The sequence below is a fragment of the Seriola dumerili genome, unplaced genomic scaffold (genome assembly GCF_002260705.1).
Source record: "Seriola dumerili isolate Sdu_G_001 unplaced genomic scaffold, Sdu_1.0 BDQW01000409.1, whole genome shotgun sequence".
Taxonomy (NCBI): Eukaryota; Metazoa; Chordata; class Actinopteri; order Carangiformes; family Carangidae; genus Seriola; species Seriola dumerili.
In genome coordinates, this window is record NW_019174664.1 from 535,507 (window position 1) to 563,492 (window position 27,986).

Sequence of the window (27,986 nt, forward strand, 5' to 3'; positions counted from 1 at the left end):
TGAAGATGCTTTCAAAAATGATCCTATGACTTTGAAGTGAAGTAAATGGAAAAACCTAAATGAAATCAATATTTGGTGGGGCCACTTCTTGTCTTTAAAACAGCACCAGTTCTCCTCAGTACACTTAGTTTTTTAGTGTATTTGGCAGGTAGGTTGTTCTATGCAACTTGCCACAGTTCTTCTGTGGATTTTACGCTTCTGCCTCTTCATGTGATCCCAGACTGACTCCCTGATACTGGGCTCTGATTAGGGCTCTTTGGGTGCCAGACCATCTGTTGCAGGACTGCTTGTTCATCTTGTCGCTGAGGATAGTCCTGCATGACTCTGGCTTTTGCAGTAGTACTGTATATAAAAAAGCCAAGTCACTTTCTCTATAAAGCATGTAAAAGTATGTGGGTGAGGGGAAATATGTCTGTAAACTATTACATCTGTAATAATTAAGGTTCTCTTTAATTTGGGGTATCAATATTATAATTAAACATTACATGGCAGTGTGGGAGCTTGTGTAAATGGGTTGCTGAGTATTGTCGAACAACTGGTAACCCAAGTAAAGGATCTGCCTTACAAGTGCTATAAAAATGTATTTTCATTACTATATTATCATTATTATCATAATTATAATAATAATTATTATTATATTGTTGTTGTTGTTATTGTTTTTATTTCTTCCACTATGATAATATTTGGTAAACTTAGATGCTGAAGTCTTTGGTCAGAAATGACAACCTTCATGTTTTAGCCACTTCCTTGCACTCAAATATCGCACATTGAGGTTTCCTATAAACTGAGGTGGTGGCCCCAACTAGCCCTGGGTGCACCCTGGCATCACCCATCATCACCCATCATCACCCTGCTTCAACCCCCACCCCTCTCTCTTTCTCTGCAGAGGCAGTGACGTCACCGGGCTGTCTCTCACTCCCTTCCTGCTGCATCACAACAGCCGTTAGCAGCTCGAGTAGCACCAGTGACCGGGGGGGGACAGGATCAGGATATCCACCGCTAATTCATTGATAAAATAACTCCGTGGACGTTGCAGCACTTAATAACATCCTAACACGGGGGTAACCGATAGGAACTGGTTGCAGTGCGATAACCCCGCTCCAGCTGTTGGGATATGGCCAGGCCGGAACAGGTTCTGCTCTTGGAGCCTCAGCACGAACTGAAATTCAGAGGTAAGAGAGGGGAGGGCCCGGCTTTGGACGGGAGAGGGGGGGGAACCGCCTCTGCCAGCAGGGTTAGGCGCAGGGGCGGAAGGGGGACAGGCCAGCATTACGGTAACCAAACTGGAGAGAAGCTGCAGTACACATTTTGATAATATTACCCTCGTATGAAAAGAGCAAGACTGCTCTGAGAGGACGGCAGGTCAACTGACAGCTAGCTAGCTGGATTAGCTTCCAACGGCTAAGCTAGCCAGGCCCTGTCATGCATTCATTCTGCAACCGCTAACACAGGCTCCAAGTGCAAGACAAGGAACATATGTCCACTGGGAAATAGTAATAATAATAAACATATCACAATATAATTGCCCTCTAAATCATTACCTTTCATTGCTCGCAAGCTGCAACATCCTTAGCAGGTCTGGCTAGCTGATATTAGCTCTCTGCTCTGTTGGACAGCCAGCTGTCATTTAATAACTCGACAGCTGATAACTGCAACCTTTGCTGCTTCATATGTTATAGCTACAGGTCATCAACGTGCTCATCGTTTGGGCTCTACAGTCGCTAATAGACATTTGAGTTAAGCTTGGTATTTGGCTGCAACATGTCACGTTGCTTTAGGCCCAAATAATGTTACATAAACACATATGGTAATATTGTATTTGTAGAAGATTATAGACATCCTGATACGATTTGAAATACTGTACCCTGAATTTAAGATTAAGAAGCTTCATAATTTCACAAAATTTTTAATAGTTTTGAGGTAAGCCTCAAAGCACAGTCAAACTTTTATTCTTATAAGGAGTGGGATTTGGAGACATCGAAGCTGCAGCAAATGATTGTTAATCTGCATATTATTTTTTTAGATTAATCGTTTGGTTGTTTTGTTTATAAAATGCCAAAAATTGGCTGTTATACTTTCCCTAAGACTAGAGAGGTCATCACTGTACACATGCACACAATAGCAACAAGAATGCGTGTTGACACTAGTATCAACACTTAAAACAAAACTTTGTATTGCTAGTATTCATGCTTTGGGGATTCATTCGCCTACCCCTAATGTTTGGGTTGTGAAGCCCAAAGTAACCAAAGAATACACTTTCAACAAATCCATCAGCACCAAAAAGTGATGCCTCTGTTTGTCACAAAAGCCAGTGAGCGTCACTGTTGCTGGATGAGCTTCAGCAATCAGCTTCAGACCTGGGTTGGGGTTGAAAACCCATATATGGACATTTTCGCTATTTAGAAATAAAGCAGCTTCCTGGAAACCCATGAAATTATTATTTATAGGTGGATTTGTAATTGACACACATGCTTGCTTTGCATAATTTTTTTAACCATACGCCACCTTTGACAGATGTCTTTCAACTCTGGCAGCTAACATGATACATTCCAGTGAGAAACAGCAGCCGGTAGCAGTTATAATGCTACACGAGGCCATTCACAAAGTTAGCTCCACAGGTAAAGAGAAATTACCTTTATGTGTCGAGAAACATCAACTGGTAGCATGGGTTAAACATACTGTTAACATTAAAAAAAAAAAAAGGTTGTCATGCGATTTGCTTGCTGCACAAGGCGAGAGCACTAGTGTGATCATTCTGGTTATCATATTTGTCACAGTACTATGTAATGTATGAAAATCCTGCTCTTTCCTCAAAATATACCAGGCACTGGATATATACCAGATAATGCAAAAACTCACATTAGAAATGACTGTGGTGTAAACAGGTAGTGCTTCACTCCTGACAAACTGTGCCAATCCAAGATTTAATCAGTATTATTGATCAGCCACATGAAAAGAGACTGCATGACTGTTTTATAATTTTATGGAAAATTGTAAGCATAACAATGTGATGCATTTTTCATCCAGAGCCATCACTCTGATCTTCTATCAGGTATCACCGATTCCCAAATGGAAACTCTAAACGCATGTCATAGACACACAAGATAGAGCCTGAGCAATATTCATTACACAACCTTAGACACAAAGTAACAGTGTGAGCTGTCTTACCTTAAAACTGGTGTTTATCCCTGCAGTTTCAGTGTAAGACCATCCACAACCTTCATAAAATCCAGAAGCTGTGACCAGATCACTGGAGCTAACAGCTAATTCTGCATTCTGAGCTAACCGGCAGGTTTCTGTCGTGAGATAATGAACATTTTCCACTCATTGCCTCTGGGATTTGTGCAGATTTAGGCACAAAAACAGCCTTTCATGTTGACCTCCTCATAAGCTCTTAATCATTTTGGGTCGTTTTGTACCCCATGCCTGAGAGCGTATCGCACAGATGATAAAACTTCGGAACCCGTGTATGTGTTTGGGTTTTTTGGCTGGAAATTGGGATGGACATTATTCACAATGTTCGGACATTTTCAAACGACTCATAGATTAATGGAAGTAATTAGTTGATAATAAAAATCATTTTTAATTGCAGCCCTGTAATAGCTCTTCATAACAGTATGCAACACATTAAGCTGCTGTTATGCTAAAGCTGCCTGTGTGTTGAGTGTCTGAGTTGTATCAAAAGATCACAGGTTCAGAGTCCACTATGAGCTTGTGAATTGCGTAATATTCAACAAGTCGTTCTATATAAATATATTTTAAATAGTCTCTGGACACCTATGTCATAGGGGAATAAGTTACTGTATATCAGGTGTTGGATGCACAGGCAGTACTTGTTAGTATGACCAGTGTATTGTTGGTTATGGTCTTTTCATGGGATTTGTTGACAATAAAAAAAAATAAGAAATACCAGCATGAGGCAGAAGCACTGTTGCTATGGTTACTTGTAGTTTAATCTTGTACACTGACTTGTGATGAAACTGTTGACAGTTAGCATGTTTGAGGTGTCCTGTTGTATGAGTTTAATGGAAACATCAGTTAAATGAATTTTAGTCCCTCTAGGAAACTGGATATTGACAAATCTTTATATTTTTCACATAGCTACACCATCATTTCCGTATTTTCTTATTAAGTCAAATATAACGAGTGGGTACAACTTACACTTTCTCCATTTCCCTTATAATTTGGACCAAATTACGAAGCCTTTCTTGGAAACAGCTAAATAAATTTACAGCTAAATGCAAGCTAGTTTTTAGGAAATTATGAGGAAAGATTCTAGGAAATTAGCTAGGGGTCCCATTAGACAACATGGGACCTCTAAAATAAACCCTTACCAGCGTGTTATACAAACAAAGATAATATGTCAAATCAGATGTGTTGTGTGTTAGACAGACAGAAAGAACTATGTGTTTTGCTCTATATAGTAGACAATACCACAAATCACATGCCTATGCTCAGGCCCCAAGTAATATGTAGGCACGCAGTGTGAAATAGGCAGTAGGTCTGTTAGTAGCAACTTGTCAGGCCTTGGCTCAGACCATCTGTGGACCAAATACTCAAATGTTAGGCTCTGGACTTTTTCATTAATTTTCATCTTCGTCCTGGGTAATATTAACAAATCTTTACAAAAATCTCCCAGCGCCCCACTTTTTATGTGCTATTTATAAAATCCAACCTTAAAAGACAACAGTTTCAAGTATCAGTTCTTCGTAATAGTTTTTTACTGCCACTTGTGGTTTTCGTGAGTTGGACGGTGTCCCAAGAAACTTTCAGGAAGTAGTAGATCAGGTGTACAGTAGTCGGTGGCGTGAGTCCCTTTCATTAAAAGTCTTTAGATGTTAAGCCAGGCTTGTGAGAGTCTGAATTTCCTCTCTGTTTTTGCTCAACGGGTAAGGGAAGTGTCAGTTGCTCTGGATGTTTGCTGAACTGAAACTTTATCTTCAATCTGGTGTATGTGCTAATTCTGAAATAGCTCCATGTTTCTCCATGCAGCACAAGTGTGCTTCTCACAACTGCAAACTGTATCCTCACTATAGTAGCTGCTGTAGAGGCCCTGTTTGTTGTTTCATTAGAAAACTGCACTTGATTAGAAAACTTGGCCTTACCAAGTGGTGGGGTTTGTAATGTTGTATAAGACCACAAGTTAAAATATTATTTGATTAAATGGAAGTTGGTCAACAAATGCTGTCTTCACTGTCAACACTTAAGAAGTCAGGAGTTGTGCTTTTCCTAAAAATACTTTCACTGCTACAGCAGCTTGAAAAACATCACCAGACCAACAATGTTTCAAAACCCAAATCAGCCCATACTCATGTGTCTGTTCATGATGTGTATGATAATTAGACATCTTAATATCCTGCAGCAAAGTAACAAAAATCATTGGCTGCAAATAATTTTTTGCCTCCTTTTAGACATAGCATAATTTATGAAAAATGTTTATTTTATATGGTTTTTAACGATACTGTAAAGTTCTAAAATGAAACTTGGTTTCCGTAAGTCTGACTGTAAAATGTAAAATGTGTGGTATTGGCACTGTATCCTCTAAGTTTGGGAAGTCGTACGTTCTTTCGTCATTGCCCCTCACTTGACTATGAATTAGCTTTGCTTTCACTCGAGGTAGTGGAAAAATACAGGAGTGACTAACACTTGCCAGTTAGCTACCTGGATACATTTCACTTTATCGGTTCTGGAGTGTCCTGTCAATAAAGAAACTGTTGCCAGTAATAACAGGAGTACATTAATTACATGTAACACTGGTTTTGTGAGAAGGCATGTAAGTAATACACAGAATGGGATTTGTTGGAATTAAACTATGAATATCTGGCCAGTGGTACACTTGCTATGATATGTGTAATGTATCGATAATTTTAGAGAAGACTTATTGGAGTCTGGGCTTTCTACAGGGGCAGTGCATTAGCCAGATTAGGTTCACACTTTTCGGTACTGTTCTTACCGTACTCATACTAGAGCTCTTATCCCCAACACATTTTAGTTTTCTGTTAATGTCATTACCAGTGAAGTGAAAAGAAAACCTTACATCAAAGTGGAAATTCAGTCACTTCATTCATCATTTTAGGATGAATCAGAGTGTGAGGTGCTGCTTTCTGTCGTGGTGGGTATTACATGTGAGTGCAATAACTATACTTCTTAATCTATCTGGTGCCTTTGGACCTCTGAATCGTTGCCCACATGTAATATCTTTTTTCAGCAATTTCAAATAGGTCTGGTGCATTTCTCATTGATGGCTGACATATGTGGATGAGATTGAAATCAGCTGCACAGATTGTTTTAAGTCAGTTTATAGAAATAACAACTCTTAAATCTGCATATTTATTCAACTGACCTGAAAAACATGAACCTGTCAATTGCTACTGCCTTCAAATTGAGCAAAAATAACACTAACAGGAGAGATACGTTAGTAAGTGGTTTTACATCCACCTGTTGTTATGTTCATTTTCAATTTGCTAATAATAAAAAATGCTGGAAATTTGGAAAACGCTTGAAATATTGCATTTTTATAATTTTTATGCTTGGTTTAAGTGGAAGAGTTAACTCATATGTTCACTGAAGATACTACTCCAATGAAGAGACTGAAAATAATAGCAGACGAAAACATAAGATCTGTGCGGAGTGATATTAGACTGTTATGTCACCTGACTGGAGAATCTGTGCCACCAGCTGTTAATCTTGAAGAAAGCAACTTCTAACATTTGCACAACAGCAGTGGATGGAAACGTGCATTAATTTGCATTTTCTTCAGCCAAATTTCTTGAAATATTTCAAATAATTTGGAACCTCTCCATTATTTGAGCTGAAATTTCCTGTTTTGTCTATAATTAATCACTATTTACTGATATAGCCATCTGCTCTCATGTCACTGAGGCTGTGGTAGCCAGTGTACAGATGATATAAATTTGTTTTTGTTTACAGAAAACAGAAGTTGATATAGACAATAGGTTGTTGCAAAGAAATATGATACAGGAAAATAATGGAGGAGGCAGAGTGGAAAACTTCTAAAATAACAAACAAAATTAGAGTTCCCTCCATTAAGTCAAATGTTTTGCTGTATCAAGACACTGCAGTTGTTGTGATCACTGCAATAGTATGGACACTTGAAGAAGAAATAAAGGGGGGGGGGGGCTGTTAACTCTTTAAGCCAGTCATGAATATTCTTTGAAGACTGTACCTGCTCGACTGAGCTCGTGTATTATCCATTTAGCAGGTAACATGAACAGTACAAGTTTAAAAGCTAACAAAGCTGCCAAAAAGCCTGTCTCTTAGAAATTATGTGCGTGTGTTTTGGTTAAATGTAAATAAACACGTTGTGTCTGAAGCCAATGTGAGCTTTTTTCTGTATGAGAGACCTCAGTCTTTCCCTCACCAAGTGTGCCTGAACATGGACAATTTACTGATAAGGTCAAATATGTAAATTAACAACATATCCTCATCATGATAACATAAAATGTAATCCAGTCACAGTTTTTAGGACACAGTGTTGCCTACTGACACCTGTGGCTGTCTCTGCTGGTCACACGCCCCCCTGCCTTGCAGGTCGTCCTAAACCCTCAAGAGTCTCAATTGCTAGGCTACTTGGCTAATGTTTATATAGCTATCTAAGTTATCAGCTACCATTAGTCCCACTAACCTTTGATAATGTGATGATAATAACAGCAATAATCAAACAGTATAACTGAGGCTGAAGGGAATTCAGGGGTTCTCAGACTTTCATGATTTCACACATTCACATTCCTCTGGGATTCTGGGGGATTTCCAGCAAAGTCTAATTTTCTGTCTGTTCACAAACTTAACACTCCTTGCTGATATCTCCACTTCTTTACGTAGTGATGAATCATTTTGGGTTTAACCATCAAATATCACATTACTGACATTGTCAAAACTGGACCCCAGACAGCACGTTACCAACAAATGCATGCAGTTAGAAGTTTATTAGTTACACATTAAAATTAATGCAGTCTCGTATAACTGTCCTGCATTAAATCCTACCTTCAAGAAGGTTATAATGTTTTAGAGAGGTGGTGATTGAACAACTTTATAGTTATTTTGCGGGCTGTAGTATGATGCAGATTATATTGCATCATACTTGGAATACTGTTCCTAATATTATGGCCAACCTCTTTATATTAGAGTAAATTAAATGATATAAACTTCTCTCATTATATACTTCAACAGCATCACAAACTGCAGCCTCCATACAGTTGAATCAACACCTCTCTAAAACAGCTGAACATTATAACCTTCATAAAGGGAGGGTATATTTCATGGCTTGTGGATTAGACCACATTAGTTTTACCTAGCTGTACCTAATAAACTGGCAACTGAGTGTATGCAATTCCTATACTGAGAGATCCTTAACTATACCATAGTTATGAATAGCAGGGCTAAATGGGTGATTTGACACAGCTACTGTATGTGAACTCGCTGGTTATTCCCATGCCTCCCCCACTTTCCCCTCCTTCATGTCCTCATTTCTCTTTACTCCCTCAACCTCAGACATTACTCAAACTTGAGCATTGCCTTGACAACCATATAATTTTCAAAACCAATAGAAATTATTAGATACTAATTGGACTTAGTTGCTGTCCACCAAAGTTTATGGCTTTTTAAAGACGCTAAGACCAGAAAAATATGTCAAAACACCAATTTAAAGACATGAATGAAATGACCAATTTTTGAAAATGAACTGAAAGCTATCTTAACTTACTCCATTAAAAATACACTGACAGTCTTATCCTGCATTGTGGATGGATAAGATTTGGCACAGTGTTACTATGCTGTGGCTTTTGTTGTAAATGTTTTCTGCATTATTGACGAATCTGTAGAGCAGCTTAATGCATCTGGCCTTGTGAGAGCCTCAGTGAGATGTGGCCTGCATCAACAATGATAGCTGTAATTAGTTAAAGCCAAACTGCATCAGCTACTCTGCTCATGGTAGTGCAGTAGTTGAAGTCTGTGATTTATAGATTTGTACACACAGTTTATTCTTTAAAGGTTTAAAATGTTATTCTTTGTAAATTGATACTAGAACTCTTTTTCTTTATCAAGAGGACAGATGAGGCATCAGTTGTCATATATTTACAGTAGCGCAGCTCTCGCTATGCTGTGCTACTAAGACACAATATTTGGGACTTTAATGCGAGAAACAGATTGGAATTATTTATCTTGAGGACAGCTTCAAGTCAAACGTTTTAAAAACCTGCAGTAGTTGAATTGGCAGTAAAACCATGTTTATCCGAATGTCAGATCAAATAAAGAAAATATTTGGAAGAAGATCCAAACTCTGGGTAGCAGACAGAATTTGTTATAATTAAAGTCAAATCCAGTAAAGCTTTGGTAGACCACATTTAAATGTGGTAGCATACATGTCACATATTTTTTATAGTCTTTGCCCAATGGTATTTCAGTCAGCTAATTTATCTAAACATTCCCATTGTTTAAAAAGCTCTGATTAGCCTTAGTATGCTTTGTGTACACAGTACAATAGTGTGTTTTTGGTAGAATCAGTGTTTTATATTTAGTTGATGTTTTTAAATTTGATCTTTTATTGTGACAAAAAACTGTCTCAATGTTAGTGCTGCCATATATTAAGAGCTGCAACAATTATTTGACATATATGACATCTGCTCAATAAAATTAAGCTTCCACTCTACACTCTTCTTTGTTGTCAGTTTAAGACATGATGTTTAAAATAAAATATTAAGAACTATGTCTACCTGAAGCTAACTGTTTATTTTTCTTTTCTCTCTAACTATTGTTTTTTTTTTCTTCCTGGTGCTTTTTCCGCAGCAGTGTATGATGGATTTGCATTTTGATGTATTTTGATCAGTTCACTTAGGGAAACTCATTTGATTTGGTTTGTATGTCATTTTTTTCACTGCGCAGGTTACACACATTATGTGCTTGTTTGAGTTTGTATTCATTCACCATCAGTCATGTACATGTGTTGTTTTCTTCTTCCATTTGGCATTCAAACAATTGCGTGAGATCAGTGTCTTTGAGGGAGTGTCTTTGGCTAACATCAACATTTAAATGGATCTCTGTCCAGTTTTAAATGAGATAACTGATTTGTTGCCATTTTCTGTAACTTGTATAGTTTACGTTTTGTCCCCCTTTTTCCTGTTTCAGTCTTTGATAATCCTTAAAGATTGCACTCTTTAGAGGACATTATATATAATTGTCAAAGAGAACATAGAGATCTTTTCCTGAACTACCCCAAAAACTGATTTTTAAGTGTCCACCTTGTCTCGCTTCTTCACAGGTCCATTCTCAGACGTGGTCACCACAAATCTCAAGCTCTCCAACCCAACAGACAGGAATGTGTGTTTCAAGGTGAAGACAACAGCACCGCGCCGGTACTGTGTGCGGCCAAACAGCGGAATCATCGATGCAGGCACCTCAATCAACGTATCAGGTAAAAAATGAGGAAACTGAGGCATGAAAGTAGTGTAAAGCAAGTAGTCTTCCAGATAACTTTATTTACTTACTTATTTACCTATAGGCAACTTAAGCATGTTGCTGCTACTGTTGCTGAAACAATTAGTCAGTCACTAGAAATTTGACAGTCACTAGAAATTTGACAGGTTAGATAATCTGTCTTTATCGGATGAAATACAAAACATTTGCTTGTTACAGTTTCTTGGACATGAGGATCTTTTTTCTGTATACATCTTTTTCATTGTAGGTCTAGACTACAAGATTGATAATGAAAATAATCATGAGTTGCAGCCTTAGTCATTACAGCAGGGACTTATGAGACTGAATATCTGAGTACATCTGACTGTGGATTTATTTGTGTCTTAATTAAAATAAAATACAAGTATATGTGAGAATGGCTCAGTGTAAGGAAGGAAGGCCAACTATTATCTCCCTCCTATCCTATATGGGTATTTTCTTTTTACATAAACACCCACACTTCTTCTTCCCCTTTACGAAGTATCCCCTTGTCGTCTCAAGTCTCTCCTGGCAGGCCTTATTCTCAGTCATACACTTGGAGGGAGACAGGTACAGTCTAATGTTTCCACCCTGTGCCTCCTCTGCCATTTACAGCCACGGACTCATTTTACAACCTCTCCTATCTGGTGTCAACAACTGCAAAGTGTGTCAGTGGGGCCTGCTGTCAGCAGTGGGTGAAAAATCAGCACATCCACTCTGTCAGTCGCCGTCACAGATTTGAGTCCCAAAAGAAGAGTGCTTTTCTGAGAAGGTAGTCAAATGCAGTCAAATGTAGTCGGCAAGCATGTAGGCACGGTCTGTAACCTCTTTCTGTCCAATCTGTCTTCAGGGAGAACTCAAGTACTCAAGGTTGACTTTTGTTATAGTAACATTGCATTATAGCTGAAGTACCCTGTGGGTACTAGTGCGTACGCAGGAGGATGCAGGTGATGCCATACCCAGTCCTGCCAGTGGATTCACACTATTCCAGTGATCATCAGGAGGTGGTAAAATACAGCAATGCACCAGCAAAAGCAGTGAAGAAGAAGACTGTAAGCAGATAAACATGGACAATCCAGGTTTCAAAATGCAGCATTCAAGTATCGGATTTGCTACTGTTTTTATACGGAAGGAAATGTTAGACCTCAAAGATACACACAATGATTTTTGTGTAACACTGAATATAAACACAACTTTTGTTTGTTTTCAAGACAACTCCACGGGGCAACGCTGCCTTGTTCTTTCTTCCTGGTCTTAAAAGCTGCATGACTGCTAATTGTTGAAAATCTCACAACACATGGGACAGGTTTAGCTGAGTGAAATAAAACCCTTCTTGGTTGTCTTACCAACATTATTAATAAAAATGTTCTTGTTTTAAAGATATTCTGAAAGCACAAATAGTCCTTCCCGAAATAACATCATCCATACTGAGGTATTCAGGCAAAAGTATTGTTATACTGAGTGTTTGTGAGGACAGGGTCTGTAATTTGCTGTGGTTCAGTTTGTCTCATTTTTGACCTGCAATTTTTTTAACAGAGCAGCACAAAAGCTACGTAGACATGCACTCTACTCGAGGTGAGAGAGAACTGTCTGCCACAGGATACCTACAAACCCAAGATGTGTCATCTGCTGGCTTAGCTGAGGATAGACACAGTGCTTTTGAAGCTCAACCCTGCTGTAACTTTATATGTAGAATGTAGCCGAGACCACAGGAATGTTGCTGAGCTTGATTGGTGTTATGTAGCAGCATCCAGTGGAAAAATATGTGGCGTGAATGTTTCAAAAATCCTTGTGTCCACAAATATTGAGCTTCTTCTGGGAACATGTCAGACATTTGTCTGACATGTTTGGTTCGTATTATCATTCCAAGAGAGTCAGAAAGCAAGTATACCGCATTAAAAAATAACTATTCTTTTGTTGCAGTTATCAGTATAAGCTTCTTTAGCACATCCATATTCATGTTCATATGCCACACAAAGGGTGTCTTCCAACATTCACAAGTAACTATGTGCTGCTGTCACATTTTCATGCTGCAGTTAATGTGGCCAAAAACATCACAGTAAACTGTATTATCATAGAACTGATCAAACTTTCCTGATATACTACTATTAGTGCTGAAATGTAGTAAAATTACTTCATACCACAATGTCTTTGCATTCAATCAAACCAAACAAACTGAACAGTGAAATGTATCTTGCAGCTTTGTTGGACAAACATCAAATACACTAAAACGCCCTAAACAAAAGCAGGTTGTTTGTTTAAAGTTAAATACATTTGATTGGAAATCGCTTCAAATGCACCATATGTGATTCTATACATGCACCCATTTATGTTTTCATACATGTAAATAGTTATAAAGAGCCAAAGAATCCTGTACACTGATGATCATTTGTACTTTATTTACAACTTTTATGGCCCTCAGACCTTCATGAGGCAAAATGCTAATGCTTTAGAACATGATTGCGATGTACCACAGGACTGTTGTCAGAGAGACAGCCAGAGTTGAAGCTCCCATGTGAGGAAGAACATAATTTGCCCAATTTTGACACAGGGAGTTTCCTCTTTGTCAGTCATGTAAGATGTGGCTCTCAGTGATCGTCTGTCAACAAGCTGATGTTAGCATAGCAAGTCATATGGAGTGTAGCTAGAGCTAGACAGACAAGAAACCTGGTTCACTGGTGCTGCTGTTTGGCTGATTAAAAACACACTAAACAAAATAAAACCTTTAATAAAAGACAGGAGCCTTCTGAAAATGAAAATAATCAATTGCGGTAAAAGTAAAAGTGGTGTAGTAATGCTGTATGTACATCTCCATTTTCCAACTTCATTTGCTATTTTACCCAGCAACAACATTCTTATAACAGGACTTGACATCTGAGTAGTAGCAGATTCCTTCAAAAGTGTGGTGGATTGAAGTGCTGGTGAATGGTGGGTTATTTCCCATCCTGTAATAAGCCTGGTGGTATATAGTCAGTACCTTTTTTTCTTTTTGAATTATATTGAATAAGAAGGACCCAGGAGAACACGCTCAGGAGTGTGAGACCCCGCTTCCCTGAGAAGCCTGAATATGAATACGTTTTATGAGTGTTTGCTGTTACATGTCGGCAAGTATTCCCTCTGGACCTGTATCTGGACAGCTATGCTTGACTTCACTCTCTTCCCCGCTCCCACGCTATATTGTCTCAGTAGGTTTGCTGATCTTTGACCAGGTTTTTATGTTGAGTAATACTGAACAAAGTGGACAGGAAACACCCTTTTACACGTAAGGCTTCTCTGAATGGCTTCTCTGAATGGTGTGAAAAGGTCACTGATACTGAGCTGTATGGTGTCATGTGTCATGTCATGTCTCATTTCATATCATGTTGTGTCATAATGTTCAGTTAAAGTAAAGTAAAGACTGACAAGTGGTGAATTTATCTCATATTATTGTCTGTATATTTTCAAATATAGCTTTTGTTTTGTGTTACATGCTGCTGAGAATTCACCTTCAATGGGTCAGGGAAATGCTGAAGTCTCATGTTTTATACTTTTTTTGAAGCTAAGTGACATAATATGTGCTACATGGCACCATAGTTTTTAAACTGAACTGAGTGATGAATGTCTTTGTTGTTAAACCCATAGCTAAAGAGTGGTGATGAAACATAAATTTGATTAAACAAATTAAACCAAACTATTTTGATAATTGATTGAAGGTTCAAGTAATTTTTCAAGCAAAAAATACCAAACCTTCATTCCAGCCTCTTAGTTCTGCTTTTGTCTGTTTTTATAAAACTGTAAATGGACAGTTAATTTGTTAATAAAGATAACAGCTGTTTTTTTTGTTTTTTTTAAATTCAGATTAAATGATCATGTATACCATACTATAAAGAATCTGCAGGCTTAACCCTTACCTCTGTAAGTTCTCCAGGGTAAAAAGTTAGCGGTAATTCTGTTGTGAGCGTCTTGTCCCGTGTGAAATAGTTAATTAGTGACAGGAAAGGAAAGTTTTCTTACCCCCCTCCCTCACCCTTCGTTCCATTCATCATCAACAAGCAGGCAGGCGATTACCATCCTGCTTGACCATCATGTTAACTACAATTAGCCTTTGTAAGTGTTATTAATGACTGTCCAACATAAAGTGAGAATACTAAATCACGCCATTAGCAGAAGTAGCTTTTTGCAAAGGTGTGTTCAAAGGCTGTAAATCAAAGATAAATTTTATCATTTTTTCCCCTACTGTGGAAATGTCTTTTTCATCTCAGGCTTTGGCTCAGGACCTTTTTATGTTGCTCAAAGAACTTACATGCTTTCCTGCCTCCATTCTCTATTATTGTCCCCTTGGACCCTAAGGTAGATGGCCGTGCAAATTGGGTCTGACTGAAACAGGACGTTCTCAATCTGTTCGTGCCGTCTGTTTCTGGTTTGCGATATTGAACTGCCCTGATTGCTGTAATGGTGCACTACATCTCTGAGGTTTTCCACTCTAGGGAGAATTGGCATGTGCCATATATGAAAACCATCCTGATAGCTACACCGGCTTTGAAATTAGGAGGTCATTTGTTTCTTGTCAAAGCCAAAGAATCATGCCAGCATTGCAGACATAGTTGGTACTGATGTCAAAATATGTCTTTGAATTACACCTCATTTAAAAGAGGACAAAAAGATCAGCCATCAATAGACATTTTCATCAGCTCTGCACTTCCAGCCCACTTAACTTGAACGCTGACATGAAAAAGTGATTGTAAATCATCGTTGCAGTTCTAAAATACCTTCTCAGTCATTGGAATGACATCAAATAACACACCATAGGCTGAAGCGACTGATGTGGTGATGGGTTAAAGTTGTATTCCAACTCCACACCTGCTTTTTGTTAGAGTGATATGTAATGTTAAGAAAGAAAAAGGCAGGGTTGGAAGCTGTTAGCAAGATTACCCCCTTGGGAATTTGTAGATCTGTCAGTGTTTCGCCGTCATGGTAACACGAACATAGAAATAAATCATCTCCACCACGTTTTTTTTTTTTTTTTTCCAAGCAGCAGGGGCAAGCCCAGTTTCTTGAAGACGTGGAGGCCTTAGTTTACTGTTTGACAAATACATGTGTATTTGATCCTTACTAATTCCTCTTAAATCTGAGGAGCCAACACAAGAGTTTAGAAAGGGAAAGAGATGGAAAGTTGCTGACAACGAAGAAGGAAGAGCCTAATTGCTGGTGCTCTGTAAGTGTTCGTACTTGGGACAGAAGATTTTTTTTTTTGTCATTGAGATTCACCCACAAATCATGTTGCATTCTTGTGTGTCTGCTGCAATTTGGATGATACTAATAAGACATTTTTTACACTTTTTCCTGAGTCTCCTGATGATGAGGTTTAAAATAGGGGGAAATAAAATTAGGGTAGTAACTACAAAGCAAAATTATAATACTAATTCTGTGTTGGGACTTCCTGATCACCTTTGTCACTTATCATCCCTATGTTTTCTGTCACTCCTAATTTTAGCTGTTAACTACAGACAAATAAATAAGGATTTTCTCCACAAATATTTTCACAAAAATAAGCAAAGATTAGAGAATAGTCTGAAAAAAATAAAGAACAATATAACAGAACAATATAGTCTGATCTATCTTTGGAGCCCTTGGATGGGTCCCAACCCCAGAACTACTGCCCTTAAGTATTATTTTATTAATCCTACAGAGCCTACAGATTTGCTGTGATTTCATAGCATGCTCTTAACATTTCTTTTCATAATAGCAAAGAAGAAAATCCTGAAATCTTTACGTCAGGTGCATAGGACATATGTTTTCCTCCCTATGCTGACACAGATCATTTTGTATTTCAGTTATGCTGCAGCCTTTTGACTACGACCCCAATGAGAAGAGCAAACACAAGTTCATGGTCCAGTCCATGTTAGCGCCTCCTGACATGACTGACATGGAGGGAGTGGTGAGTGTGTCTCATCTTCTTGAAATTATTTTTCACCATCATTCACTGTATATATAGGTCTTGAAAAGCATTGAAATGCAAGAAAGTATTGAACCGTATTACAAATGTTACAAAGGTGTTTAATATCTTTTCTTGCCTGCGACAGTCAGGAGATGTTATACATCACAACAAGTGAGACTGGTGTCACAGTGGATTGTTCATGCAGGAGGCTTTTTCATCGTTTTTTATGGAGTTAATATGCATTATTACTACTAGTGTTATCCACAGTAGGAAGGGAGTTCATCAACTCATAATGGGCAAGTGTCAGTTTTAGATTACATCTAATTTAGTGAACACTGCAGAAACTCTGATGAGTGTGTGCAAAGAATTTCTCGCAGGGGCAGACCCTTAACAGCACAGGAAATATATCCAATGAATGTAACATTAAGGAAAGAGGTGGTTGATTTGCATCTCCCCGCCTGGATGAGAGCCTGCATCGCAGTGCTGACACACAGCAATAAAAAACACAATGAACGCAGTTTAGTCATAACAGCATGTGTGGTCTCGAAGTCATCTCTGTAGTCACTGGCCAACATACATACAGTAAATCATCACTAATATGCTAACAATGGTTTTAAGAATTTGGTATGCTATTGTGGCACACACACACACACACACACACACAGACACACACACACAACCTGAGCAACGATTACAAAAGAGACACTGTACTGAGGCAGAGCCTGAACCCCAGTGGGGTATTGTGCAAGTCTGTGATTGTAACAGAGGTTAGACTTGAAAGCAGATTTTTGAAGTTGGATTTTAAGAGGAGCACAACAGAGAGAGAGTGCAGTCCTCCTGGTGGTAAATTTCTGTCCATTGTTGTTTCACACGAGATGTGGAGCCGGGAAACAATGGACAGAGTAGATCTCCCTGATAACAGTCCAGCTGTTGATGAAAATGTGAAAAATGCACATTGAGGATCACAGTCACATTTATAGCCACTGCCTGAATGAGAAGTAATTACAAGTATTTAAACAGCATTTTGCAGTTGTGGTGTACGTTTACGGCTTAACTTTACCACTTTTCCTCTGAAGAAATTTCCATTTGGTGTGGGATTCGAACAGGCAACCTTGGGATTGCAAACCTTTAAGGGTTTTTTTCTAAACATCAGGCTTCTGCCACCCAGTGTGAACAACAGCAAGATTGGCAAACTTTACATTTAACCCCTTGGACTGTCTGATAGGGGCTAACATATTCTAGAAAACTTAATTATGAAATTATTTTTTTCCCCCTCTTTTTGAGAACATGCATATCCTATCATTATCTAAAATTGACCTTTCAGTGTCATAGAAAACATCCATACAACATCCATTGTCTTACACTTAATGACTCTAAAGTGTCCCAATTGTTCTTACTGGTTTTCTGTCAGTCTTTGCCCAGTATGACTGTGAAAACAGTATTAAATTGCGTTCTAAGTGGTATTAAAAAGGTCTTCAAATGTGGGACCACTACAGAAACCCTGTTTAAACATGTAACATTGAAAGATAGATTTACAAATGTTGCTGTTACTCCAGTTTGGTTTTGGATTTTTCACCAACCATTGCAATCTTCACTTTTACCTCAATCACATGAATCCAGTGGAAGGAGGCTAAGCCAGAGGAGCTGATGGACTCCAAGCTGAGGTGTGTTTTTGAGATGCCAGTGGAGAACGAAAAAACGGTAAGCACATGCTCTTGCTCCTCTCCTCTATTTGTCGGACCATGTTGGTTTTTGTTGTCACTACAGATTGGATATCAAAGAGACTACATCTCATTGCCAAACTAATTTTAATTCTTTTTAATTCTTTATTTATCATGCTGTTGGTTTTCATCAAATGTAACAGAATTACTTTAATGCTTCTTTCTGTACAGTACAACATTTCTTTAATATTTGTCCCAAGGAGGTTCTACATTATTTATAGGGTACAATGTTTATTATTGTTTTCCAGCACTCTGCTGCTGTATCTGCGTTCTCTTTCTCTGCCTTTGTCTCAGCTGTCCCATCTCAGTCTTCATCTCTCCTCTTCTTTTTGCTCTTTCTCATTCTTAATCTTTCTATCTTCTCTATGCTGTTTCTCTCTCTCCACCCTGTCCTACTTTCCTCCACCTCCACCTTTCTCTCCTTTCCTCACCCATACTCTCAGCATCAACAACCCTTCAGAGGGTCACTTTGTTCAGTCTCACATGCGCTTTATTATTGTTGTGATTCCTCTCGGACCCCACACAACTGTGGAGGCATTATCTCGTCATGTTATGAGCTGAGTCTACGGGCTTCATGAACACCAGGAGGGAAAAGGACCTATAGTAGTTGTTTTCAATTCATTATGAGCTGTGCGAAACATACACATGGCTCCCAGTCAGCACTGTGCTCCACAGAGTCCGTTAGACAGAGATAATGCTGATAGAAACCAGCTTGATCCATTTATGAAAGGCACCCCTGGGTGAACTCTTCTACAAACACAGAGATAGGAGGCACTGAACAAGCATAAAACCTTGCAGAGAGGCTGGAGCACATTTAATGGTTATGCAGCACAGACTTTCCTCCATAAGCTGATGTTTTGGCACAAATATGCCTTTTTCAGAGCTTAAAGACTAAAACAAATAATATCATATTTAAAGCTTCCAGATATTTAAAATCTTACAGAAATTTAGATACACTTTATAGGAAGCACAGCACATATATTCTTCAACACTACATATAGTGAACAATATAATCTGGGTACATTTCCCACAGAAAAACCAAGAAAACAATGAATGACTATTATCTTCAATATAAAGAGTGTAACCCAATATGGATGCATGTAAAAAAGTACAAATATATAAGGAAAATACAAAGTAGATCAATAGATAAATACTCTTGTCTTTACAATTGGACAGTAGAAAATTCTGAAAATGCTATCACGGTGACATTGTGAAGAATATTATGGAAAGAAATTGTAGTATAATATGTAAATGAGCAATATGCAAAACAATAAAGTGAAGACACTCCATAACCATGCATATAACAAAGTATTAAGGCAAACAACAGGGTTACTAAAGTAATGACAAAAAACAGTAACAGCTATAAAAGGTGCAGTATACAGTACATAAGAGTATATCTATATAAGGCTAGGCTAAGGTGAAAACAGAAATCATAAATATTATGTAACCCCAGCTAGTCTTGTTGCATAAATGTTTAAATAACTAGACTGTGGGAATGGTGAACAGTAAACATCGTCATAATACATTATACAGCTGTTATAATGTAATAAAATAACACTAAACAAGAGCCATCTGAGTGCTGAGCCACATATAAAAATAAATAAAGAGAATCTGTCTATATTTACTACCCTACTAATAGACCTTTTGAAATAATTAATAGGAACGAAAGAGAAATCGTCATTTAGTGTACATACTGTATGTGTATATAGTGTGTGTATATATATCGTCTAGTGTGTTTATGCAATAGGCGCCTCTCTGTTTAAGTCTGGCTATGATATCTCCTTTAGGAAAGATTTTGACTGCCTCTGCAATATGTAATTGAAAGGTTTTTTTGTTTGGCCTACATAAGCCATGCCACATGGTCATTTGAGCATTTAAATTACATTAGCAGGATTGCAATTTATGAAGCTATTCATTTGCTTTTTTTATTTTTCCCCTGCTGGGGTAAAAGAAGACTTTGCTGTTGAACATATTATCACAGTGCACAGTTAGTTTTGAAGCTTGTTAGCTGTCTTCAATTTTTAAGACATCTTGTGCAGTTAACTGACCTTCTTACACTTTGGAGCATGTTGGCTTCATAATGGACTGTAGAGCTAGGAGGCTTCAGATGAGGCTCTGTGTTCCTATAGGCTCGTGTTTTCCATACATGGTAGACATGAAAGTCTGCAAGCCCCCAAATGTAAACTGTACCTGTGTGCCAGCCAAACCATTGCTCAGAGTTGCCATAGAAACATTTCAGCAACAACAGTCTACATATTACGTTATAACTTGTGCCCATCTAACCCACTCACAGCATGACATGGAGTCCAACAAGATGATGTCGTCCAGCTTGCTGAAGTCAGACTCGTCTGCGCTGCCTGCGAAGTCACTGAGCTCCACCCTTGATGACGGGGAGGTAAAGAAAATCATGGAGGAGTGTAAGAGGCTGCAGATGGAGGCTCAGAGGCTACGGGAAGAAAACAAACAGATCAGGGTGAGTGAGATGACTCAAGGACCAGAGTCAGTTCGTTTTTCTGTTATTCATTTTTGCTTTATTCTCCTATTCAGTGGTTCGCTAAAGACACACGTACCCCGCCAGTCTCCCTGTCAGGGATAATAAAGGATGTGCATGGTTTCCCCGAGGAATTTTTACTTACTGTTTACTGGAGGTGGTTGAACCACCGATGATACAAATCCAGCGGTTCACTGATTATCAAATCAATTATCAAGTTTTTCTTTTTTAATTACTACAAAACAAACCTACCTATATTGGCATCGATCAAACAGTCACCTGCTGAGCTTAATCAGACAGATTCTGATGCATCTTGTTATCCACGTTAGATGATAGTTTAAACAATCGCCTCACTCATTAAATCTGTGGCCTTTGTTGTGCGATGTAGTACCACTGCTTGTTTTCCTTAAAGCTTAATCCACCCAAAGATTATATCTTATGAAAACGTAATAATCATGGCTGTGGCAAAGGAGTGGGTCCTCCACTAATCACATGCTTGCTGGGCACTTTTATTGGTGTGTGAGTGTGCGAGCCAATTGGAGAATAGGTAGATACTGGATACAAGTTACTGTCAACAAATCAAATGTTCAGTCAACATATACTATAACTCCAGCCTACAATTGCTTAACAATTATCAACCAACTTACCAATCACTTGGTCTATAAAACATCAGAACGTTGAGCAAAATGCCTATTATATTTTCCCAGAAACCCAAGCTGACATATTTAAGCTTTGAAAATACCCCATCCCATCCACTGGACCCTTTGGCCTTGGTAGCAATACTTTAGTGTGTGTTTTGTCCTGCGCTGGGCTCAGTCTTCACAAACCTTGACAAATTATTCATTGTTTGGAAGCTCTAAGTCAACTGATTCTGTCTGTGCAATGAATTTTAGGATCCCATATCACTGCAACAGCTGTTGACACAGAGTTGGCTCAGACTTGTGGCTAGGGCTCCAAGTGTTTGCACACAAAAGGTACTACTACTACTACAGGCCTTACATTCCCTTTTATATGCCAAAGGGGAAAAAAAAAAATAGACGAGGCAAAAAAAAAAAACCATTTCTACCATGTTTGTGCCTCTGTAACTTTGGGTGAGGATCTGTTGTACTGATTCTGACTTTTTGGATATGAAATTCAAAAAGTTACCTTTCAAAGGAGACAAGGACAATGCCTGTAATCAAAAGGGCTGAAGATCAGTAACAGTTTTATTTTGTGTACTTTTTGTGTACTTTTTTTGCACTATTTAGATGTTCACTTTACAATCCTAGAAGTCCAAGAAAATGCTAAAACCAGCGTATTTTGGTATTGTAAAAACTGACTTTCATAATTGATTAATTAATTGATGCTATTAATAATCAACTAGGGCTATAACCATGGACCATTTTCATTATTGTTAATTTATTATTCCTTGATTGATCAATTAATTGTTTAGTTGACAGAATGTTATAAAATAGTGAAAAATGTTCATTAGACACAAAGACAAGCAGCGAATATTCATATTAGACAAGTTGGAACCAGTCGTTGGCATTTTGCTTGAAAAAATAACTACAACGATTAATAGATTATCAAAATTTTTATCAATTAATTTTCTGATTTCCCCTCTAATATGTACTGTACATTCAATCTTGTAGCATATGGTTTAGTTCAGTCAGTGTAGCTTCAGGCTTGAATCAAAGACAGAGGGGAAGTGTTACTCCATCGAATGAACAAAGACGAAAACCTCCCTTCATCTGAATCATCAAAATTTGCAGATGACATCATTGAACATCCAGAGTCTCATTTGTGTTTTTTGATTATTTTTTTCTGCTGATTGATGTTCACAATCAAGATAAGCAAATTAGTGGAAATTTGAGTCACACAACGTTGTTCTTCCAAATGACTCTGCAGCGTCCTCCACCCTTCGCTGTATTTCTTTGAACAGAGACAGTAACTCAAGATTGAGGTTTGCATTAAGTGAAACTGCTCATATCTATAATCAGTGTCAGACCTCAGGGTTCGATGCTCGTAAAGCAGTTGTGCAGATCAATGAGTCTGCCATCAATCACACCGATCAATGAAGTAAGGTTTATTGGGTTTTGTTAAGGTTTGGTTGGAAATGAGTCACATGCACACACATCACAGACAGCCCCTCAAACACCACCAGCACCTCCTCCCCTTTGAGCTCATGCCAGAGGCAGAACGACTGTTGGCTGCTCCTGCGGCTTAGATTAAACTAACAGAGAGCCCCCCCACCCGCTGCTGGGAAATGAAGTGTGTTAAAGCCTGGCGCCTTCTGCAGTCCTCGGGGGATTGGGTCAGATGAAGATTTAAGCAGATTCTATTTCTTTGAGCTAATAAATAAATTCTGCCTCATCTTGTTGACTGATTGACAAACTGACCGTCTCTTTTCCCCATGTTGTCTTCTTTCATCTTCATTTTTTATTTCACTCTCCCACCACCACCACCCCTCTTCCTTTTCCAACACACTTCCTTTCTTTCATCTTATCCCAATTATTTCCTGTCCACTCCTCCCCGTTTCAGGAGGACGATGGTCTGCGGATGAGGAAGAGTAACGTGATGTCATCTCAGCACACCTCAGTTGGCATGAAGAAAGAGGAAGGGTTGAGCGCCCGCACGGTGGCCCTCATCATTCTTTTCTTTGTGGTGGGCGTCATCGTGGGCAAGTTGGTCTTGTAGAGCGCAGAGAAGTTCGGTTGGCCGCAGCATGCTTTCGGGGGATGAAAACAAATCACAGAATGTGGGATTTTGGATCAGAAAACGCCATATCCGCTGGGTGGGGGGTGGTACAAGTTTTGATTCAGTCTAATTTATGTAAAAAAAAATTTCAAAGGTAATGTATGAGGAAAAAAAGAAAAAATAATCTTATGAACAAACCTACTGTTACAGGTCTTGCCTCTACGTAATCATCACATAATCATTCTGGCCCTCTTCCCAAAGTTTCATGTATACAGATGACTGGTTCGGTGGGTGGGGGGTAATGGAAACATGACTTAATGCTAGTGATTCAGACCAATGGATTTTCTAACACCGGCGAGGTAGTGTTGGTGCGATTGAGTCAGTTTGCAATTGTGTGAATGTCATTTTAGTGTATTGCTATTTCTTTTTCTAAATGATGGAGGCCAGATCGTATGTATATGTATACGTAATCCCCCCAACTGTACAGTATATCCAGGTGTTCCTTCCAGCTAAACCCCCTTTAAGGAAGGGATTTACCAGAGCGATGATCCACAAAGTCGGGGTTTCACACAGGGCTATCAAACTGACTCTTCCAATCAGAGGCTTTGTAAAATCGGCTTGTCTTTGATTGTAGAACCTTGATCAGTGTATGAAACACTATACCATAGGTATTTTCTTTCCTCGTGTCCTTTTTATTTTCAGTCTACCTTATTCCTGCCACCTGTCACTAGGTGTTCACCACACCCCCAGTTGTCAGAGGGGGATGTTTGATTGCATGCGTTCACTCAGAGTGTTGCATCTGGACTTTTGAATCTAATTTAATTGCTTTTATAATGGTGATAATAATAATGTCATTTGGCTGTAGGTTTGCACAACTACATTTTCTGATTTTCTTTTTCTCTCTTTTCTGTTTTCTGGCATTTTTATGATTTTAAGTATTTTTTTTGTTGTTAGGGTTGATGCATTTAAGAATATTGCAGCTACCTGAAATGAGATTTATAGGATTAGATCGTTTCTGTAAATGTTCTCCAGATGAAAGCCTTGCCTTGTGACCTTGGGCAAGTTATTCTCAGGCCAAGACAGAGGTATATATACAGTACATTAACATATATATATATACACACATACACAAACACACGGAAAGCATGCATACATATAGTGAGAGAGAAACCACAAATGGACAGAAGGTGCATGTAGAAGCGAATGGTTTTGAGTTTTCCTGACAACATCAACACCAACTAGGTCTTGTCCTGACAAAGGGACCTTGTTTCCTCATATTTTCCTACTGAGCCATACATTTGTTGACATTATGTTTTGTTTGGGCAAATGTATGTCAGAGATCGACTCAGTTGCTGTGTCTCAAATCACGTACTTCCATACTCACGCCGCTACATAGTGGAGGGGGAGGGACCACCAACGACTTTTCAAATTTGTGGAAATGGTGGCCTAGGAAGAACAAGTGGTCTCCGCCAATCAGGGGTCGTATTAAACAAATATTTTCCATCACTGAAATTTTTTTTTTTTTTTTGTCCCCCCCCCCAAAGTTCCTGAACCTTTGGAAAGTACTACCCCCTGTTCAGGTACCTTTTTTGGGGTCGATCAATTACCCCGGAACTAAATTTAGACCCTGGCTCCTTCGGTGGAAACGCGCATAGTTCCTCAAATGGTTCCTGGCGAAAGTTCCTACGGTGGAAACTCGGCTTATATGGGTGCTGCCAGTGCATTGAAGAGCGACGGACTGGAGGCCTTCGAGTGTATGTAGCACGGGTCACAGAGGGGTGCAGCGACGTCCCTGCTCTTGAAGCAAGTGCTTGCAAGATCGGAAAATCCCACATTCAGGGAGTCTTGCTGATTTCTGATCACTTCCCTGGGAGAAATGTTCCCCGACTTCAAAACTCTGGCTGAAATGGCGCTGGTAATTCCAGTCTCCATTCAAAATAAAATTACGGCCATGAGAATTCGTCTGTCCAAGGCAAAGATCCAAAACCTAATGACAGCTGCCTCTGCAGCAATCTGGTTATGCCCAAGGGAGCACCCGTTTAAATTCATGGAGGAAGGTTCGGGCTCGGCTTTGAGTTTGACGACTTTTACCACCCTGACAGACAACGAAAAAAGTCTAACGCAACCTCTTTTGCCGATTGCAGCCTTACTTCTATGTCGCATGAAAGAGGAAACAGTAAATCATATGCGCGGAGAAGCCAGCAGAAATTTTGGCGGCCGACAATCCCATTCAAATGATGCGATCGTCATTTCCGCTAAGTGCACAATGGCAGTGTTTGATTTGAGACAACACTACCCTGTTGGATTTCACGCACTACACCAGTGAGTATACTGGGTACACAGTGTACTACATGTAAGTACTGAATGAAGTGTCCGATTTGAGACACAGCAAGTGTTTTAAGATGGCTGCTGCAGTTCTCAACTGCTGTTCATTTTGCTGTTTTTTTTTTTTTTTGTCTGTTTTTCTTTCACTCCACTGCAGGCCTTTGCTCAGTTTTTGGTGTTTGTTCAGCATTTATCTGTTGCTTATTAATGTTATATCCTCACTGCATTTGAAGTTGTGTTCATTTTTAATGCACTAAAGTTACGAGTGTTTCTCCTTTGATCTTCCTGCAGCTTATAACATATTTTTTTCTCAAGCAAGAGGAAAAAAGCATACAGCCTAGCTATAGCCGTGAGGGGATCACATGATGGCATTGTACTGTTCCAGAGCCAATGGTTATTTTTGTGTCAAAAATAAACAAAAGAAAAACATACTCAAATTGTTTCATCTCCCAATTTGCATATTGAAGAATAATGCATTGGAAAGTGTCATTCTACTTTGCATTATTTGAAGGCAGTCGGTTACATTTTATCCCAGTGTATCCTCATAAGATGAGTAGGCAGGAGTGTATTCCACTTTGCTAAACTGAAAATTAAAAAAAAAATTACAAAAATCCACCATCTTTTCATTTATAGCGTAGTAGGAGACAATAGATTTGGCTGGCGGGTAAGAGATGAAAATAAACATGAGCGTGTATTTCTACTGTATCTCTGTAAAGTTGTTGGGTTGAGGATGACTTGCTGCTTAGAGGGAGGGCAGAGCAGACCTGAGCTACAGTCCCATCTTGGGTTGTCAGGCCTGGGTCACATAGTACTTACAGAAAATTATTGTTGTTCAGTTAATCCTGGGTGGAGTATCAGAACATTTAACACAAGGAAAATACTTCCACCTACCAGAATATACTGTTACGTCAGTGTTGGTACTCCAAGTAGGATTAAAGAAACAAAAATAATTACATGTAAATACTAATGGATCCAGGCATAGTTGTAAAACACACTACACTGACCTGTCCTGGAGTCTCTGACCATCACCGTGATCAATGTAAGCAGTCGGAAAACTGTTTTGTATGTATATAAATAAATAAATAAGTCTATCTGAGAAGAAGATTAATATTCCTAGTACAGTAGTCTCTCTGGTGTATAAAAACAACCCAACCTGGTTGGACTATGTAGCATCTTAATAAATTAAATGAATAAAGCCCATACCTAATTGTGTGAAGTCATTTCCTGTTATGCACACAGGGTACAAGGTGTTTTTTCCATTAATAAAATGGCGCCCCCAAGAATCATGGAAGGAAGTGAAAGAATTTGAAGGTTCTCATATTGATACGACTTGTGCAGCGCTACTTAAAGTTCAATTCAGAGGTCAATTCATGCACTGAAATGTAAATGTAGTTTCTTGCTTGTGCGATTTGGTTGTACGTCTGTGGTAGCACAGGTGTCTCTTTTTTTTTCTTAAGCTCACTGCAGACAGCCATTAGCAAAGATATTCGGGCCATGTGATCTCAGGATGAACAAACTGTTATGAATAAGAACAGTTAAAGGAAAGGCTGTTTGTGAAAAGAAGACGAGGTCCATCTGGCTGAAATGTTGCACTTGACTCAGGTCACATCAATTGAGGCAACTTTTTTCACAAGACCTGCACACAGACTTTGACGTGTAAAAAATGAGTTCCCCTTTAATAAAGACCACAAAGGCATACATTTCACTTTTAGTCATTGTGTGAAGTCTAAAAAGAATTAATAATCATATACAAAATGTCACTTCATGGTATCTTGATTCATGAGTAAAAGTAGAGAATCAAGCAGTCTCTGACACTTGAACACAAGTAGATAAAAGTGACCGAGTCTTGTGGTCCAAGGCCGGATCACATCCTCGCAGCGTGCGACGTCTGAGCAGGCCATGCATACAGATGTCTTTCAAACCATCTGTCATAGCCCAACACAGCATAGCCAGAGTTTGTGCCTTTCATGTATCAGCATCACATTGGGGTCGCAGTGTCAGGTGTCTGCTTCTTGCATGAAATATGCAGTGATATTTGAAAAACCATGGTCAATTAACAACACTTCTTGCTGCTCTGAAGGTGTCTCCAAAATCCTCAAAAACATTTCACAATAAAAAAGATTTTTAACCCTTTTCCTCAGTTGCAGCTGTATTTGCTTTGCTTTATTTGGATTAGGAAACAGAGTTACAACTTTGGAAACAGGTTAAAAATCTTTTATTGTGGAGCAGACAGACTGGTTTTCATCCAAATGGTTAGAAGAGTTTGTGTGTATTCTGGAGATATCACCAGAAAAATTACCTTCTGGGTAAATATCGTAGCATGTCTATCTCATTGCAAAACAGATACTGTGACTGCAATTGGTAATAGGCAAACAGGGGCTATATTCAGCACTGTTCTTGGTTTCCT

General features: G+C 38.8%; 1 protein-coding gene across 1 annotated transcript; it reads left to right on the top strand.

Moving 5' to 3' along the window:
• The first annotated feature begins 940 nt into the window (after positions 1 to 940).
• LOC111233565 (vesicle-associated membrane protein-associated protein B/C-like) lies at positions 941 to 26,779 on the top strand. The gene is made up of 6 exons (XM_022761414.1): positions 941 to 1,172; positions 10,277 to 10,429; positions 16,263 to 16,366; positions 17,987 to 18,067; positions 20,381 to 20,560; positions 23,099 to 26,779. Exons 1-6 carry the CDS (start codon positions 1,115 to 1,117, stop codon positions 23,252 to 23,254), a joined length of 732 nt encoding a protein of 243 aa, XP_022617135.1. The 5' UTR covers positions 941 to 1,114; the 3' UTR covers positions 23,255 to 26,779.
• The last annotated feature ends 1,207 nt before the right edge of the window (positions 26,780 to 27,986 follow it).